Source organism: Macrosteles quadrilineatus, unplaced genomic scaffold, assembly GCF_028750875.1.
Source record: "Macrosteles quadrilineatus isolate MER2022 unplaced genomic scaffold, UCM_ALF_1.0 Scaffold_8__2_contigs__length_117827958, whole genome shotgun sequence".
In the NCBI taxonomy this organism is placed as follows: Eukaryota; Metazoa; Arthropoda; class Insecta; order Hemiptera; family Cicadellidae; genus Macrosteles; species Macrosteles quadrilineatus.
Window position 1 is genome coordinate 44305231 of NW_026542601.1, and position 20640 is coordinate 44325870.

At 36.6% G+C, this 20640-nt stretch overlaps 1 protein-coding gene across 1 annotated transcript in view; it reads left to right on the forward strand.

Annotated features, from left to right (window-relative positions):
- Positions 1-331: 331 nt before the first annotated feature.
- The window catches only part of LOC129001465 (alkyldihydroxyacetonephosphate synthase-like), a 36588-nt gene continuing 16279 nt past the window's right edge, over positions 332-20640 (forward strand). The window contains exons 1-7 of the mRNA XM_054428762.1: positions 332-843; positions 3522-3611; positions 4012-4142; positions 5050-5202; positions 13407-13558; positions 17270-17406; positions 18041-18219. Of these exons, the coding sequence (XP_054284737.1) occupies positions 686-843; positions 3522-3611; positions 4012-4142; positions 5050-5202; positions 13407-13558; positions 17270-17406; positions 18041-18219 (1000 nt within the window). The 5' untranslated portion in view covers positions 332-685. The remainder of the gene's footprint in view (positions 844-3521; positions 3612-4011; positions 4143-5049; positions 5203-13406; positions 13559-17269; positions 17407-18040; positions 18220-20640) is intronic.

The following is a 20640-nucleotide window of genomic DNA, read 5'->3' on the forward strand; positions in this document are numbered from 1 at the left end:
ATGCGTTACATTGTGTACCGTATTTGTTCTCGTATAATCATACTGGGGGCCCCATCGGCAAATTCGCCCGGGGCCTCTGAAGTCCTAAGTCCGGCCCTGCAGACGGTCTGGTCTGGTGGTCTGGTCTGGTAGTGTGTGGGGGGCTTAAGTGTGACCCGGATCACTCGTTCACCTGACTGATCCGTATGATGGTCATCATGGTGGAAATGGTCATGACCGAACGACACATCGACGACAGTCGAAGTCGACACATCTCTACTCAGCTCCCGCTCTCAGCTCTGCTCTGAGCTCAGCTGTTTGGTTAGGTTATAGGTTCAGGTTGTTTGTTTCGTTGTGTGTTGTGTTGTGAGTGGGAGTTGATATTGTGATGTCTGATGTCGTCGGCTTTCGGCTTTCTGGTTTGTTAGGCTAGTTCTTAATTTATAACATAGTTTTTCAAGTTTAATTGTGAACAACATTACATATTCCTAGAAATAACTGAAAATTGAGAAGACTGTAAATTAATTAAGGGAAATAGTTAACTAGCTCAAGCTGAGTTTTATACACCTGTTAAGTAAAAGTGTATTTAACTTTTAAACCTACCTAGGCCTATTATATCAATCAAAAGCCTAACAGCTAGGCCTAGGCCTTATCTACTTAGTTAGATAATCAAAACCTAATTTCTGAAGTAGTACCTCGTGCTATAATGGCAAATTCTGCGGAAGAAAGGTTGAAAGTTATTTCAAGACATTTGATGGGTAGTACCTCGAGAAACAGGCCGGTTAGGAACCTCACATCTGCCTGTGACAAAGTTAAAACAGAATCATTTCCTCAGGAAATCAAAAGTGCAGTCCCAAAAAAGAGGTAAGGGCAAAACTTTGATACCCTTATGCACGATAGCCTTAATTTTAAAATTGATTATGTTAAAAACTCTATTGTTTCCTAGGTACAGTGGGTCTTATTTGTACTATTTTTGCCTCTGTAGGGTAGGTAGGTCACCCAGATTGCAATAAGTAACTTAGTATAATGTGGTGTGTGAACTGCTAGGCTACAGTGTTTCCACACGACCAAAATAATAATCCCGCTTACTGGGTCGAAAAATCCCGTTTTATCCCGCTTTTAAATCGGTGAAAAATCCCGTTTTATCCCGCATGATTTATTTGGTACAATTTCTAGTATTAAACTTTACGTATCATTTTTATAAGTTGTTTAAACATCACTATTATATTTTGCTACATTATTTAAACAATTTGAGTTAGTTTTTCTCTAAAATTGAGTAGAAAAAAAATATAAATAGTCGTCACAGCCGAAAATCCCGTTTTATCCCGCATCCCGTTTTAATCCCGCTCAAGGTCTAAAAATCCCGTTTTCGGGATAATAATCCCGCGAATGGAAACACTGCTAGGCTATTAATTGTCTTTATCACTATCTTTGGCACTACACTAAGTTAGATGTAAAAATAAAAGAGAGTAAGACTTACAAAAAGCAGATAAAAATCTGAAAAAAAACATTGATGTTTTAAGTTACCGCAGTCCCAAAAACATGGATGTTTTTGCAACAATGTTATTGGTAGGCTTACCTATTTATAGGTATTGATGGTTGGCGTCGATGTTAACTTACCATCGATGGTTACTTGTGTGAACCTGGCAATAACTCGGCAGTAAGTAGTGCACTCGCCTTAAAAAATCTATTGCTGGCTGTTTTGCGGAAAAATACGTCCGCGATACATATTACCGATGATGCCAACAGATAGAGGACACCACAGTATCAACATCGTGTACGTGGGGGGTACCTAAGTACAGTTGTCGCAGCTAGTCTGGGCGCGCGGACCCTTGTGTACTAACCGTCCCCCACGCCAAAGCCATGAAGACAGCAGTGTTAAGTTATTAGATACCGGTACCTTTGAACATTAGCCTACCCACACCTTCAATTTTATTTGTAGCAAATTTGCTATAGCCTAGCCTGCAAAAACAAAGATATAGGTAGCATTTTTAAGTTGTGAATAGTAAAATGCTAAAAATGCTCCCGCAGCTTAGCCTAAACCCTGGACGTATGTCATTTTCAAGTGGAATGAACTGTGGGTGAAGTAGGTAGGCCTACAGCTGATTGTTTTCAACAACTTATCAAGCAACTGGAAGTGATAACTTTATTAACCCTAGCAGTGGCCAACCGTCACTGGGTGACGGTTTGCCGTTGATGCTTAGAATGGCCACCGTCATAACGTGACGGTATGGGCCAAAATTATTTTAACGGTAAAAAAAAACACTTATAATCAACTCAGATGAGATCAATATATATACAATTCTAAAGATCACATTCTGAACTTTCATTTTATTACATAAACAAACCCTGTAGCAGGTATATAACAATGTCACGACGATTAGAAATCAAATGAATTTTTGGCGCGGCACGACTTTTGCAGCCAACACTTGGGAACTGGCAAAACACGTCTTGTTTGGCATTACCCTGCTCGGGTAATTTTCGTCTTGGGATGTTGTGGGTGGTACCACTGGATGACCATTGATTTTATCTTCATTGTGGTACCGTAGTGATATTTAGAACTAAATATTGATTGGACAACCAGTATGATTTTATGAAAACAGCTGTTTTCGAAATTTATAACAAATGGCCAATCGTCACCTTGTGAAGGCATGGAAAATGCAAATTACATACAGTGTAAGTTATTATTAGGCTACTAGTCATATAATATGTCATTTTGAAGAGGAAGAAATGTAGCTTGTGATAGTGGCAGCCCTGCGCTCAGGGTTATTTCCTTTTTCTCTCACTAAGACGACGAAAGCTTGTCACTACTGTCAAGGTCTCATACACAAAGTGCCTTGTATTCGCCATTGCGTGTTGTTGCTGGTGAGTTTTCGCTCTCGTTTTATCCGCAATTGATTACTAAATTTGTTATTATTTCGTATTTTTAGAGAAATGTGTATATAACAGTACCGGTAATCTTCATGCATTTTATTATGCATGAATATTTACTGAATAGTGTCAAATTGTGTTTATGAAAGGTTGTGTTTTTCTTCCGGTTGTATTTTGTGGTTTTCCGTTTATTTATATTATTATGCCCCTAGCATGTAAAAACACAAATTGTTACCCAACATGTTATACATTTTTAGGTAGGTAATTGAATACCGGTACGCTACAAGATGTTTATGTTGGTTTGAAGTAAAAACATTTGGTACAAAAGTTTTATACTAAATACTGTGAATGTTTTTTTTAATTTAATTACTATTATTATTACTATTACTACTATTACTATTATTACTATTATTTAATACTAGGCTAAATACTATTTTATAGATTATCCTGTTCTTTCCAAACAAAATGAATATGAGGTTGGCTAGGTTTACTTTACAGTTGAATGTTAACGAATTTAAAAAAAATGTATGCAAAATTGCCAAAATGGGTTGGCCATTCCCCACTTCTAACATTGGCCACTGCTAGGGTTAACTACCTCTGATGCACATGTTAACTGAAACTCATACTCCATAGCCTATTATTGTGAGCTGAATATCTTTTGTGCTTTTCAGGACCGATTTGCTGAAGTGGAATGGTTGGGGGTACAACGACTCTAAGTTTACTGTCAATGAAAAAGAAATCATTAAATTTACTGGAAAAAGGTAGGAAGCCTACAACAGTGATGTTTCATTCTTAATATATTTCCCTCAATTGTCATTGAATTAACTAACTTAAGCAATAGCAATTGCTAGGTAGGCCTATTAAAGCCCTCACATTGGCTAGAAATTAGAATATTATTGCATTTATTTTTTGTACCCAAGCGTGTTGACACTAACTTGTCTAGAAATATGCATAAATTATTCACTTGTACAATTTTTTATTTCTTCCATAACCTTTTAAATCAACTTACTGTAAAGGTTTATTATAGAATTTCTGTTATCTGTCTATTCACTTAACTGTCACGCTCCCGGTCTCGAGGGTGACGGTTAAAAGAGGTTCTACTGTCACTTAGGTGGCCTACACTAAAAGACCTAAATAAAAATTGTGTCTGTTGATTTACAGGTATGCTATTGGAGAGCAGGAGTTGCCCCATTTTACTGAATGGGTGATAAAGAAAATGAACATTGATTTAAAAGATCGATACCTTCCAAGAGATCCACCTAAAGTGTTCCCTCCTCCAAAAGCTACACAAGGTATGTGATGTCATTACAAAACTAGGACATATAAGTTAGTATTTTATCCTTTGTTTTTTAAAGCAATCTTTTATATATAATTCACTAGGTATCCATAGTTTACTACCCTGTGTTTATTCAACTAGGTAGCTTATTTTTGTCTAAGTGGTTGTTGTTGAATATTCCGAGAATCTACAAATTATCACTAACTAGAAAACTATAAAAAGTTATTTTAACAAAAAACTGAATGATGTTGTTTATTCAAATTCAACTTAAGGACTCACAAATCATCTGTCATTAAACATTAATTAATATTAATTACAGACTTAGAAACATGTTTAGATATATTACTAAATCTCAACAGTTGTAACTTAGTTGACGTAATGCAGAACAGTAGAAGTAGCGTTGAAATAATAGGGCTTGGCTGATTTTCACCCTGTTGTAAAATATTAATGTAAAAGTATTAATGTCATATGGTTTTCATAGTTAATGCCACAGAAAATCTAAAGTAAAAAAAACAAATAAGAAGGAAGTCAATAAATGTACACTTTTGTCAAATGTTTCTCACTTACAAAAAGATTATTAACAACATAAATATATACATAATACCATAATACCTACTCCATGGTTCAAGACTCATATCCAAACCCACAAGGTCTGGTCACCTGTCCGTCCCTCTTGATACTTACCTATACCATAATCTAAAATCAATCAATCAATTTGTACCTAGGAAAGAAGTTGACTTCCATCTTCATCAGATAAAATGAACAAGTATGCCTTAGTGAAGAAAATTATATAATGTAAGTCAGAATATGACATTTTTGTATATTCATCGCAACCTGATTCTTGACTGTTGGTAGGTAAAATAAAAAATAAAATAGGCCTAATTTAATATTGCTATTTCAAAATTCAATTTGTATTTTTGCAGAATTCCTCGACAAGTTAAGCAAATGTGGGGTCGCTCATTCGATAGAAGGCATGGAGAGACTTGTGCGATCTCATGGACAAACTCTTCACGACATTTACCATCTTCGTGTCTCGGAACACATGGATAGGATACCGGATGTAGTAGTTTGGCCTGGTGAGTTTATAGGTTAGTTTGGAATTAATATTAGGAGATGAAATTGTAAAATAATAGGTTAGGCTGCATATTAAAGATAGTTGGACCGAGACGCCATTGGCGTAAGCTAAACACATACTATTGAATAAATAACAATTCCATCAAACACATTGGTGTAAAATCTTGTCTTTGCAACAAAATCAAAAACTGTCAATATTATTGGTTTAGTTTTGAATTATCGATGACAAATTTGGAAACTTTGTAAAGACATTGGCTACGGTACTTTAAGAAGTGGGTGGATTTTTGCTCATTTGTAAACTTTACTAAAACTAACTTTTTCCAAAACTTGATTGTTTTCTTTTATTACAGTATCAATGGATGGTTTATTTTCAGAAAACAGTTTAATTGGTTTTCCTTACATTTTACGTTAACAATTGTGTTAACAATAGAGCAAGTTTTTTTTATTTCATTATGCTACTAATGGAACTGATTGTGTACGGCATAAAGTGACTTGCCACATCCTAGCTAATGGACGGATATTGTAGGATTGCTAGTGAGTTGATGGCTATCTGTCACCATCAAGGTCAGATTTTACTTTAGCTAAACCTAACTCTTGCTTACCCTTCCAAACCCTAACAAAGTGCAATTCACTCAAGGAATGTGAATCTTAACCCAACCTTAAACGTACTGAGAAAAACTAACTCAACTCAGAGCCTTTTGCAAAAGAGCAAATATGATTTGTATTTTCCTATCAAGGTTGATCATTTTAGGACATTAGTAGGTCTACCGCTCTGGCCTTGATATTTTAGGAAACAAGGTTAATTATTTATTTTTAAATACAATGGACATCTCCAACTTATAGTGGGGGACATTTCAACACTTTTTAAACTTTATTTTTTTAATAGGTGAATTTATGTGTTTTTAATCAAAACATTATTACATTTAGTTGTAACATAATGTTAGCTTTAATTTAGTTATTTTTTAAACCCTCCAAGTTAACATCTTAGTGTGCAATACAGAAGACCCCCTCTTAACCAACCTCGTATTAACCGATAATCGGATTATCCGCCTTCGATCGTAAAATAATACAGTTTGTTTTAACCGACCTTGCTTTGAGAGCAGTTCGGTTTAACCACCGCTTTCTAGGAATCCCGGCATTTCCGCTCCCACGCTGGGCGATGAGAACTGAACCATACGCTTATCTCCACAGGATATGACTAAGAATAAGTTATTTTGTATTGATCACAAAAAATATAGCATAGCCTATTGTCAGTTTGTCATCATCATTTGTAACGCGAGCACATCTGATCTGATTTGTTATCTGAGCGGCAAATTTATAACATTGTTACGATTGTAATTTATTAATGTGAAATGCATAATTGTATCTAAATATGTATAAGCCATAAGGTAAATGGATAAAACTTATCTGTAATGTAGTTTTTCTGTGGAAAATTTACAAATCCCTACTGCTAAAAATGTTTTCTTGTGGCGCTTTAAAACTTCTTTTCCCAACAACAAACTAAGAACTGATCAGAAATGGAGGGAGATGAATGCAACCTGTTGTCCTATTTGAGGGCTACATTTTACAGCTGGTCCAATGGCCTGCGAGTATAAAAATGACGGCAAATTTAAACCGTTCAAATGTGCCCCAATTTCCCCTAGACATGATAACATTTCTCTCAAATGACTTTAACAACAAAATCAAATAAATTTGTATACAATAAATACTTCTGAATAATAACAAGGTAACAAACCTCAACAACAACAAAAACAAAATAAATCAGGTAATAAAATTAATACAATCTGAATCTGAACATAAATAAGTTCTGTAGGTCAAAGTTTTTACAGAAAAGCAAAAATAAAGTCAATACATATACAACAAAAATAAAGGAAGTAGCAAGTGATAGAATCATAGAGTTAGCTAACGGCAAGGGTCTGTCACTAGGTTCAAGGACAAGGGAGAGGTGCCATGGCACAAGGACGTAGGCCTGCATCACAACGTATCACTACTGTACTTTCAAATATTTGTGTAGCTGGGTGTGTTCCACGGACTTGCAGCTAAAGTGGAACGTTTATTGATGAGGATTTATTGACGTTTTTCCTACCAAATAATGCTTGTAGTTTTTTGGATTTTTTAAAGATTAGTTCAGATTAACCGAAAATTGATTCGCTCTTTAAAAAACCTGAAAAATGATTGTGGTTGAAATTGAAAATGGTTAGGCTACACTTTGTAAATGGTACCTATATGTAGATATGTAATGGTAGTAGTGATACCCTAGCAGAATTGCACCACCAACCATGAAAAGCTTGATTTATGCATGAATTCTTGCAACCATGAAAAAAGGAATATGGATTATGCATTAATTTCTCCATTGGTCCATGAATTTTCAAAATCATGAATAATGATTTAACTAATATTGTAACATAAAATTTGCCATATAAAAATATTTCATATTTTAAAAACAGTATGAACATAATGAACACAAAGAGAAATACTGTCTGGAGATGAAGTTTCATGATCAGAAAAAACTGCTTAGTTCATTCGAGGTCAGGTGCTGATGTCAGCTGAGTCTTGCTTGAGGACTGTATGTGGTTCAAAAACCCAATAAAAAACCCAATAATATTTTAGTATGTTATTTAATAATATCAACCAGAATAATACACGATTTTTGTGGCCGGGTGTACGGATTTTTGTTGAATTAATTCATTAAATAAATTAATTTATAAATTGGACTTAAGATATTTGAATTCTTCTCCAATATTTCATTAGGAATAGCTCGACCTGTTTTGTTTTTAACTTTGTTTTAAATGGATATTTATAAAGCACTCTAATATAGTAGTATTTCATGTATGAAAAGTTGTTAGATACTAACACACAAAGAAACTGCCTCTCAAACTTACATTTAAATTCATTGTTAAGCCCCTGAGCTGTGGATATTATTGTAAGAATATATTACTTACGTCAATCAGCTCATTGAGTCATGAGTTTCACCTCAGTACATGTTTCGACACATTGTCATCATCAGCTGAGTTAGTACTTGTGAAGGTTTTATTCACCAGATGGCTTTGTCATGTTGAATAAATTAACACGTAACATGTAACACGAATACGACACGACACATACATTTATAACACGTAAAACTTGAAGACATGCAGGCCTGCTTGAACAAAACATACGGTCACGCCGCGGGTCGGGGACAGACTGACTATTTGTTTATCCAGGCTTATCATTGTTATCTTGGAGGCAGTGGACAGCTGTTTCTTTGGTAGGAATAGAGTTGAATATTGAGTTGGAGCTGAAATTTAGTTTTTCGTTTAGAACAACTTCCTTTGCGTCATTATTTTTATGAGCTCTGTAGATTTCATATTCTTCTAACGTGTCCAATTTTCTGCCTTTTTCACAAATGTGGAGTATTTCTAGACTGTTTTCTATTGTTCCGAATGAGTGGTTGTAGTCAATTATATGTTGGCTGAATGCTGACTTCTGTTTGTTCGTCCTAGGGTTGGGTCTGTGTTCTTTAAACCGTGTGTTAAACCCGCGACCAGTTTGGCCTATATATATGCTCGGGCAGTCAGCACATTTTAGTTTATAGACACCAGTTTTGTTATTAGTATTCTTTTCTACATTTGGCTGATGAAACTCTGACGATTGTGAATAACCACCTAAATTCATCAAATACCCTAGAACCTCAAGCAATAAATGAGTTAATGGAACTTCTAGCTGAGATATTAAAACAAAATTATTTTATGTTTGAAGACAGATTTTACCAACAAACTGACGGTCTAGCCATGGGCTCACCACTATCAGGGTTTCTAGCCAATATCTACCTCGATCATATTGAAAATGAACACATCTTTTCAAATAAAAACAAATATAAGGACAAAATATTACTCTACTATAGTAATATGTAGATGTATATAGATATATGTAGATATATAGATGTATATAGATCTGTATAGATATGTAGACGACACAATACTGTTATTCAATGGAAACAATAGACAACTGAATCTCCTCCACAACTACCTCAACAAAATAGCCCCAAAACTGAAATTCACCAATGAAATAGAAAATAATAACCAACTCAACTTTCTCGATTTAACCCTGAAAAAGAAGGACACGAAACTTGAATTCAGCATTTACAGAAAACCGACCACAACTGATCAAACAATCCATGCCAGCTCATACCATCCACATTCACAAAAAATGGGTGCCTACAACTCAATGATACATCGTTTACTAAGTATACCATTAAATAAATCCGATTTTGAATCAGAGGTAACAATAATAAAACATATCGCTAGGGCAAATGGTTATGTTGACAGTTTAGTGGACAGACTTATCACCAAACATAAGAACAAACGAGAAAATAACATTGAAACTTGTCAACTAAATCGTGAAAATAAGGCCAAATATGTATGTATTGAATACAGTCACACCATACAACACACGTTGAACAAATCTATGAAAGATAACAACTTAAGCCTAGTATTCAACACTAAAAATAAAACAAAAAACTTGCTGAATTACAAAACGCCAAATGTAGAAAAGAATACTAATAACAAAACTGGTGTCTATAAACTAAAATGTGCTGACTGCCCGAGCATATATATAGGCCAAACTGGTCGCGGGTTTAACACACGGTTTAAAGAACACAGACCCAACCCTAGGACGAACAAACAGAAGTCAGCATTCAGCCAACATATAATTGACTACAACCACTCATTCGGAACAATAGAAAACAGTCTAGAAATACTCCACATTTGTGAAAAAGGCAGAAAATTGGACACGTTAGAAGAATATGAAATCTACAGAGCTCATAAAAATAATGACGCAAAGGAAGTTGTTCTAAACGAAAAAACTAAATTTCAGCTCCAACTCAATATTCAACTCTATCATTCCTACCAAAGAAACAGCTGTCCACTGCCTCCGAGATAACAATGATAAGCCTGGATAAACAAATAGTCAGTCTGTCCCCGACCCGCGGCGTGACCGTATGTTTTGTTCAAGCAGGCCTGCATGTCTTCAAGTTTTACGTGTTATAAATGTGTATGTGTCTTGTCGTATTCGTGTTACATGTTACGTGTTAATTTATTCAACATGACAAAGCCATCTGGTGAATAAAACCTTCACAAGTACTAACTCAGCTGATGATGACAATGTGTCGAAACATGTACTGAGGTGAAACTCATGACTCAATGAGCTGATTGACGTAAGTAATATATTCTTACAACAAACTTACATTCTTAAATCTGCAAAACTTGCAGTATTCAAATTATAGGAGCGCATCTCCTATCATGAATTCATTTCAATTTCCTATCATCGTATCCTAGACCAGGGGCAGTGCCGGATTTACCACTAGGCCGATTAGGCCGCGGCCTAGGGCCGTAAGCAAAAGGGGGCCGCAGAGGAGTGAGAAAAAAATTTTTTTAGTTTAAAAACATAGTTTAAACCACCAGTTTGCCGCGATTACAGGTGACCATAATGATTTCTCAGCGGACCGAGGGACCGTAACGTTGTTCACGATTTTGCCACGGCCGCAGGTGCCAGTGATGATGTACCATCAAAGTATATTTTTAATATACTTCGATGTGATGTACCCGTGATTGCGGCCCGCGGCAGATGTTCATGATTTTACCGCGGCCGCGAGTGTTGATGATGCTGTCCCCGTGATTGCGGCTGGGGGTGTCAATAAGGATGTCCTGGTGATGGCTTCCCGAGGGGGATGTTTACGATTTTGGCACGGCCAACGGGTGACAATGATAAAGTCCTTATGATTGCAGTCCACGGGAGATGTTTTTAACACAACTTTGCCGCAATCGCAAGTGTCGATGATGATGTCCCCATCATTGCTGCTTCGCGGGAGATTTTTACGATTTTGCCATGGTCGCGAGTGTCAATGATGATGTCCCCATGATTCCTGCTTTGCGGAAGATGTTTACGATTTTGCCACGGTCACGAGTGTCAATGATAATAATAATAATATCACTATATTGTAGTGATGGTCGGATCCGGATATCGGACCATCACTGTAAATAAGATAAATGTAATTGGTAACACCGGCACCGGATTGGATCCAACAAATTCCGGATCTTGGGCTGGATCCGGTTTTGATGGATCCTATTTTTTTAAATTTTTTCCCGATTTTTTTCCTAACACAAAGCTGTCTCTATCCATGTAAGAGAGCGATTTTTTTACTAACACAAAGGAGTCTGTATCACTGTACAATCCCGATTTTTTTTAACCAACACAAAGCAGTCTGTATCACTGTACAATACCGATTTTTTTACTAACAAAAAGCTGTCTGTATCCATGTACAAGACCGTTTTTTTCCCGAGTGTTTGTCTCTTGGTACAAATAACTTATATGGCAAGGCCATGTCTCGATGTTTGTATCTAGATGCATATAGCTTATATGGCAATGCCATGTCTCAGTGTTTGTCTCTTTGCAAATAACTTATATGGCAAAGCCATGTCTCATAACTTATATTGCAAAGCCATGTCTCATTGTTTGCCTCTTGATGCAAATAACTTATATGGCAAGGCCATGTCGCAGTGTTTGTCTCGAGATGCAAATAACTTGGCAATGATGATGTCCTCATGATCGCAGTCCACGGGAGATGTTTTTAACACAACTTTACGGCAATCGCAAGTGTAGATGATGATGTCCCCATCATTGCTGCTTCGCGGGAGATGTTTACGATTTTGCCATGGTCGCGAGTGTTGAGGATGATGTCTCTTTGTTGCAGTCCGCGGGGGATGTTAAAGATTTTGCCGCAGTTACGGATACCTATGATGGCTTTGACTTGGTTTAGGAGAAATGTTCACGATTTCATCCACAATAACGGGTATCGATGATGATGTCCCCTTGATCCATAGGAGATATTCACGATTACTTTCGCAATCGCAAGGAATTTCCACCACAGGGGGAGGGCCGCTCAAGTAATTTGGCCTTGGGCCGCAAGTACCCTAAATCCGGCACTGACCAGGGGTCTCCAACCCTTTTTACATAAGGGCCATATTGTCAATTTTTGGAGGAAAGGCGGGCCAGACCGTTAACATTTCACTGCAGAAAGGTTAACAATTTTATATTCAAGTAAAAATTGAACATTTAGAACATTGAGATTGATTGATTTAAACATGTTTTATTCACATTTTAAATTTTGAACTACGGTATACAATTTAACATGAAAAAAATAAACTAATAAAACCAGAGGCTACAAAATTATGGGTTTATTTCCATGAATTCAACACCTTTATTTCTTACTTTAGGTTTATTCATTTAAATTTAAAATGGCAGTATTAGGGGGAAAAACTGTTCTGCAGTACAGTAATTTATTTTCCTTCTAGAATTTTCTATAAATAATAATCTTCTTACCTATGCCAGAAGGTGTCAATTATTGTAGATATTATTCATATTGTACATGTTTCGACCCTAACACGGCTGATCTTCAGCAGCATTCTTGTATGTAAAATTTACATAGAAATAAACATAGAACGTTTTAGCTTGCTATTTACATGTGTTTGCATAGCGTACGCTCTATTAGATAAACCTCGACCGGACGACATTTGTAAGCAAGCTAAAACGTTCTATGTTTATTTCTATGTGTTTCCTGTAAATAGTTGACAGCCATATCTTGATGTGATAAATTTTACCTACAAGAATGCTGCTGAAGATGAGCCGTGTTAGGCTCGAAACTTGTACAGCATGAATAATATCTACAATAAGTGACACCTGGCTTACGTAAGTAGATTACATTATCTAACCTAGTAAACATATTAAGATGTCAAGGCTGATCAATTTGAAATCAGAATCTTAGTATCTTATCACAAGATAGCTGAATGGTTCGTTTGAATTCTGTCCAAGGTTGCATCTAGTTACCTACGTTAGTACATGTTGCACAACCAATATAGAATGGAAAATATAGGCCTAGATGCTTGCTAGAATACATTAGGCAGTGCGTGCCTCCGAAATAAACACATAATGGAGTATTTTTATATGTTTCCCTCATGTTTATTCTAATAGTGTGTTTTGGTTTTCCAAAAAGATCTATTATTGAAACTTTTGTTCCAGTCTCATTTTACTAGAGAAGTTGAAAAAAAGTAGATTAGTGGAAAAACTCTGGTGGAAGAGGTGCCAAATTTTTTGAAAGTTTATTGTTTGTATTTATCATATGCATGTTTTATTACAAGACAAACCTATCATATCAACAACTGTGTTTCAGACAGTCATGCCGTGGTAGAGAGGCTTGTAAAGTTAGCAGACGAACACAACGTAGTGATCATACCTTACGGAGGAGGCACTAGTGTGTCGGGCAGTGTATCGTGTCCTCAGGACGAAGCCAGGACCGTTGCGGCCCTGGATACATCACAGATGGTAACAGTACAAATGTGTCTACTTCAATGTATTACTAGTAGTGTAGACTCCAGATTAACCACCAAGTGGCTGAGTGATTGTGGATTAACAAAATCATGGATTATGCAAACCTAACCTAAAAAGCCAATGATTACTAACATTGACTTATAATGTATAAATTGTATACAGCTATATAATACAGATTCAGGTTATAATAAAATATTCAAACAAAGTTGTAGCCGAAGGGGGGATTAAGGGGATGAACTTATGGGGGTGATGGATACATTGGTGGGAATTCGGGTAATCAGGAGGGAATAAACAGGGTAATGCTAATAGATTAGGAATATCTGTGTCTGGACCAAACTTAATTCAGGCGTGCTGAATCTGCTACCAATAAAATTAGGAAGATTGCTGGGGACCAGAGGGACGGAGACCTTTTACCCAGATCAGAACACTTGCCTAGCCAGCTTTGATTTACACTAATTTAACTAAATATTTAACTGTAGACCTATCCTTCCAACTATGAACTGAACATGGATAATTACTTACTAATATTGATGAGAGAATGAATGCTATGTAATTGAATACTATATGTGAAATATGTATGAATTGATTGATAACTATTAAGTTACATTCTGGGAACATGTGGTTTAGTTTTTCATGTTTAAGAACGGAAAGTTGTGATTTCCTACATTTCAATAGTCGGGTGAGCCAGAAGGGCTCCCCGCTTGTTTCCTGACTTAGCCAACCATAATTGGAACTTATATATCTACATAATTATAACTAAATATAAACTTATCAGTTTGCGGTCGCCGGTATTAGCAATTTCACAGTTTTCTCTTCGATGGATTGTAGACCAAGAACCAGAAGGAGGACAAGAGTAGGAAGGTGGGGATAGAGTGTTGATGCAGTCGCGGCAGGCTACGAGATGGTCATGCAGCCCGGCTTCGCGAAATGCACACACTATATAAAATATAGCGTGTCGCTATGCGTCACAAGTAGTGATGGTCGGATCCGGATATCGGACTACCGGATCTGAGCTAGAACCGACGCCCGATCGGATCCACAAAAAATCGGATCTTGGGCTGGATCCGGTTTTAATGGATCCGATTTTGTTTTATACTACTAACACAAAACGGGCGAGTATTCGAGATCTCGAGTTCCAGTAGAGTACAGCCTTGAAATTCGAGCTTATGTTTGAACTCACCAGTTTGGTTTAAAATTGTAAATAATCAATATTTGTTGAAATGTAACTTGTGTTTACATAAAATGATGAATAATTTGTATTACTGTAGATTCTAAGAAACTACTATTGTATTACTGTTGCTAATATAGAAATAAGCAAGAGGTAGTTGTCCTAACCTATTTTTGTAGCTGTCAGTGCTGTCACGACAGAATAGGTCAACTCAAAGCAGTCGCCGGACTGACTGACTGGCAATGGTTTACTAACTTGACACAGAATAGAATAACATGATCGGTAGTGATTTTGTTTTAAAGTAGGCTGTTTCACAATAGAAAATTTCACTACTGACCTGTTGTAAGCAATAAATTTATGTTTATAAAAGTCAGAATAGAAACACTATAAAGGCAAAACAATAAAAGGGAGGGAGAAGTTGTGCAATGACCTCGAGCAACATTGAGTAGGGGGTTAGGGGGAAAGGGAAGGGTGAGCCTTTCAGCTATATTTAGACGACTTTCACACTTCCCAAATGGCTGGGTACGGGGTACAATAGCCGGTTTTTTTTCCTTGCCTGGTTTGACTTTTATCTTTTTGTGTAGGAGATTTGAATAATCAAAAATATAATTTGAATTTACCACAATTATTTAGCATTTATGATACAATTTGCAAGGGACTAGGAGGAAATAGACCAAAACACTAAAATTAATAGAATAACACACAAAGTAAACAAGAAATGAAATACAGAACAGTGATTTAACACTGTCACTGTCACTCAATTTTGTTGTCTAGAATAAGGGTCGGTGAACTAATCAATAAACAGCCAAAACCAGTTTCCTCCCCCTCTTCTCTCTCAGTCTCACCACCACCCCTCCCCCCCTGAGCCGGGAGGCCCAGCACTTTGTCCTTGAAACACCCTAGCCTCTGAAACAATAAACCCTTACACCCGCGTTGCTGTTTTGACAACAGGGTTATGCATTCACTATTTTTCATTTTCCAGAATTAACTATCAATTATTATTATTTGTAAGTTACAAATAGGAAACTACATGACATTATGGTATTCAATTACCCATGTATTATCAAAAATTAATAATTCATTACTTATTTTGATAATAAAAAGCATTTATTACAGCACGCAGCACTTATTGATATATATAATCATCAAAGTAACTGTTACTTTATACAAAATAAAATAGGTACAAAATTGTATGGCCAGTCAAACTTTATAAACAAACATTTTATTCTATAAAATACAGATGGTAAATAGGGGTTGGTTTAAAGGAAATAAAATACAAAACAGATTAATTAATTATTTTGATAAGCAATAGAAAGGTTGTGGGATTGATTGAACTAAAATAACCGCAGGGAAACTTATAAGTAGAAAAGTCGTCAACCACAATCTGTTTAATCAGTATCCAGTACATCGTTAGAGAGAGAGGGGGGGAGAGAGAGATAGCAGATAGGGGCGTTTGATAGGGAATCTGAAAAAGTAAACAAACAAGGAACAACGACGCGACAATACTCGTTTATTGCCTTATTGTCTCGCCCACTACATTTTACACACGTGACCACTTTTTGTTTCTTACTTATCTTTCATCCGTCCCAAAATGGAATTCCTGAAATAGTTTGTTGGTATAATCTTCCCTCCCACACAAGGCGCAGTGCTCAGTGCGCACTGTAGGTTGTCACGGCAACAGTGTGTCGTCATAGCGACTAGCCAATCACGCACTCGCACTGCGTTGTAGATTATGATACGAATAGCTGTGTTAGAAAGACAACGCGATAGGTGGTAGTTTGTCTCTTTCGTATCTCCTCAAAATTACGATCGATAATCAGATAATCATTGCGAATTGTGATGACTTTGTTTTCAATAACGACACATATTAAGTGTTTTTATATGGACACAGTCTTTGACATAGCCTAGCCATATGAATTATTTTACTTATACCCACCCTTGAAAAAGAAAAAAAACGTATTTGTATTTGGATCCGAAGATCCGGATCAGATTTTTTCAAGATCCGGATCCGGTACCGACATTTTCTTGGATCCGCCCATCACTAGTCACAAGTATAGACACCTATTAATTTTGTTTCACACAGGTCTATTAGAAAAAAAGATATTGGAGAGCCTATGTAGTACCGTATAGCCTAAAAAATAAAATAAGGACTGGATAAGATTACAGATATGAAAATATATTTAAAACTTGTTTGTTACTCCATGAAAAATGTCTGTAAAAATCCCATAATCCCCCCCCCCCCCCCCCGGGAAATACCCCTGTAAAACTACCATCCATGAAAGTTAAACTTCAAAAAGTGATTAATATTTTGAAAAGAAATAATTTTGTAAGGAAGAGTTTGAATCTACCTACAGATGAGAAAATTATAGTCCATGGGCTAATAGATACACGAAAAAAGGAAACAAACAACGCTGATATTTCATTCGTGATTTGACTACTCTTTGAAGAAAATTAACTCTCTCAATTTCTTAACTAGCTAACTTAGCTTTCCTTTGAAATATAAACAAAGAGTTATAATATGTTCATCTATTGTTTAGAACAAACTGCTTTGGCTGAATGTGGAAAACTTGACGGCTTGTTTTGAGGCCGGTATCTTTGGCCAGGATTTGGAGAGGGAGTTGCAAGCTCGAGGGTTCACCTGCGGCCACGAGCCTGACTCCTACGAGTTCTCTAGGTGAGTTGTCGCATGACTCAATCAGACAGGGCCAGTATTAGTGAAAAGCTACTAGCAGTGTAGTAAATTAGCCAAGTGTAGACCAAACATTAGCAGCTAGTGAGTTAGCACTGTTAGTAAATACTCGCTTGCTAGTGAAATGAAAATGTTTAGTATTGCTAGTGCTAGTTGTGACGTTATTTACCGGTACTGGAATACACTTGTGCAACATTTGCTTGTTTGAATCCAAGAAAACTATGTTACTTGTGAGATTTGATACCATGATATAATTTTACTTTAGTCTAAAAATAGCATACAACATACTCGCAGACACAACCAACTAGACACGCAATCCAAAATATTGAGCTAAACAGGGTGGTGGCGATATAGGAGTGGAGGTGACTTTCTCTTTCCTGAAGCCCAAGCCGGGCTGCTGGTTCCTACCCTGGATGTGTATTATTTTGTGTTGTGTAATATACTGTATCTGTTTAAGAGAAAAAAGTGCCTTACACCTGATAAGATATGTTAGATAGACTAATTGGGTGAATTTATATGTAGACTGTAGTTAAAAACACTTACCGTGATGGTATAAAATTTCCATTCGAATAACCTTAAAATGTAAACTAATTCCGCAATCATATATTTCCATTTGTAGTCTTGGAGGGTGGGTCGCCACCAGGGCGTCGGGGATGAAGAAGAACGTTTACGGCAACATAGAGGACCTGGTGGTACAGGTGAAGATGGTTACACCTCGAGGGACGTTGGACAGAAGCTGTCTGGGACCTCGGGTGTCAGCTGGACCGGACATGAACCATGTCATATTGGGCAGTGAAGGTGAGTATTCAACGAGCTTCAGGAAATTGTCCAAATCTACTTCACCGACCGCTCAACCAACCACTTCATATGATCTCACTCTTTCAATACCCATCTTCACCTAAATTAAGGTGGTCAAACTACGACAAGTGTGTTGGCGTAGTTTAAATTTAATCTACAACAAAACCTATAACCGAACAGCTTAACCCTCACTATTAACAGTTGTGGGAGTTTGCTGATTCATATTACTTGACATTTGAAACACACTTGATCATTTACTTATCTTTTCTTGGAATAAAGAGATGTTTAATTGGAACCTCTACAAATATTAGCAGTTTTTCTTATGACTAGGTTTGCCAATTTTTTGCCCTCAGGATCATACCACCTGAGGGATATAAGGGGTATAAGTAGAGGTGTGCGGATAGTTAAATTTCATTTCGGGTCGGATAGTTGAGGCTCGGTTCGGATCGGATCGGATATTGGGAAGTTCGGATTCGGATATTTTCGGATTCGGATAGTTCGGCGCGGTTAATAATAAGCTGCATATGTATTTTTAACCTATAAAACAATGTAAAGCGGTGTAAATCAACTTAAATGACAATTTTGAATCATAGAATTTCAAATTAGCCAAGTCCACAGTTTTCTCTCTCTTGAAAATCACAATTCACAACATTTATTTTCAAAAGCTGGTTGCTTGAATTCTAGCAGCCGAAATCTTCACACAACACCTTAGCTCAGCAGGACTGATGTCAAACATTTGGGCTTGTTTACTTGAGGTTATGTTTTATGTTGTTTCCTGGTTCTCACAAGACAAGGAGTTCGATCTCAAGTTTATTTTCACATTGTATTTCCTTACGTTTTTGGAACAGATTACTGGCCTTAAGTGGCATTTTGCGGGTTTGCCAAGTTTAAAAAACATCACTAATGCACTAAGCTGGGCTCTAGCTCACGATTTAATGTTGGGCAATTAGGCTTTATAACTCTGTAAAAGGTGTGTATCCCTGAATTTCTAAATTTCATTCTACACTTATTCACTGCCAAACATAATTCAGTAGAACCTTGATGAACCGAAATTACACTAGCCTACATAACTTCATTACCCCAAGTAAAATACCAAGATAATGTTTATAATTGTATTTGAATCGTATAATCTTAGTTTGTTAAAAATGGATTGTATGTTCAACAATTGCAGTCCATCGTTGTTATGCAGTATGGTCTCAAATTATTGTTTTTGATTTTGAAACATCAAAGTTCATTTGACAAAATTGTAGTTGAAGCAGCCCAATGTCAAGTCACGCTTGTGCAATAGTTTGTTTACAAGCTTTCTCCAGACCACTGGGGAGGGTCGGATCTGATGGGAAACGGAAAACCTTTCCCAGGGTTAAAATTGACCTGCGAATTTCTGGCCTGTTTTGCAGGGATGGACAACCTTTCCTTTCCCATCACTAATGAGGGGTCGGGGTGGGACAGGTTGGCAGCCCCTGCTGCCAGGATTATCATCGAGTTTGACGATAGGTGACAGGGGATGCAATGGATTATATTTCTAGCATTTGCACTGCGATGCACTGGAAGATAATATTATTTCCCTTAAGGAATTGTTAGCGTTTACGGATTTTATTTGTGATATATATTTATTTCCTACAGTTACCTAACAATGTACATGTTCTCTCACTGATTTGAGAAAGCAAAGTGGCCAATTCGCTCATCAGTGAGACAATGTTAACATTGTTTCACTCTAATTACTTTGTCTCACTCCAGATTTGCAACGTGAACGCACGAAATAGTGAGTGCGTAACATGCAGACTAGGTTGTATGCGCGCGAAATACGTTGGCAGCACTGGCTGTAAGTCAGCTGTTGTACTGTTGTATTTTTTCACTTCACATTAAATGTTATATTAAAAGTCACTTCTGTATAAAAATATGTTACGTTTATTCACTAATTTATTTGTTTTATGGTAACCGTAGGAAAAATATAATGTGCAACTCGAGTGCAAAGTACAATTGCCTCACTCAAGAAACCATTCCTCACTCGCCTACGTAAGTAAGTAAGGATTTCTCTCGAGTGAGTCAATTGCTCACTTTGCTCACTAGTTGCACAAATAACTATCGTCCCACAGTAAAATATTAAGTCTATTTTACGTGTGTAATGTTCAAAACGTTTGACTGCACTAATGACGTTTAAAACTTTAAATTAACATAAAAATAGGATAATGCAGATCTTGTATGGGAAATGAGACAATTTATCTTTATTTATTTTGTAAACACATTTTATATTAGACGTATTATTCATATTATCCTCTTTCATACGGTAGACCTAATACAAGCTATTTAGGTCTTGAAGTTTTGAAAGACTTATTGTAAGCTATAGCATCTTTTTTATCAAATGAAATATATCACTTCCAATAACTAAGGACTGGTGGTGTATAGGCCGTAGCACAATCT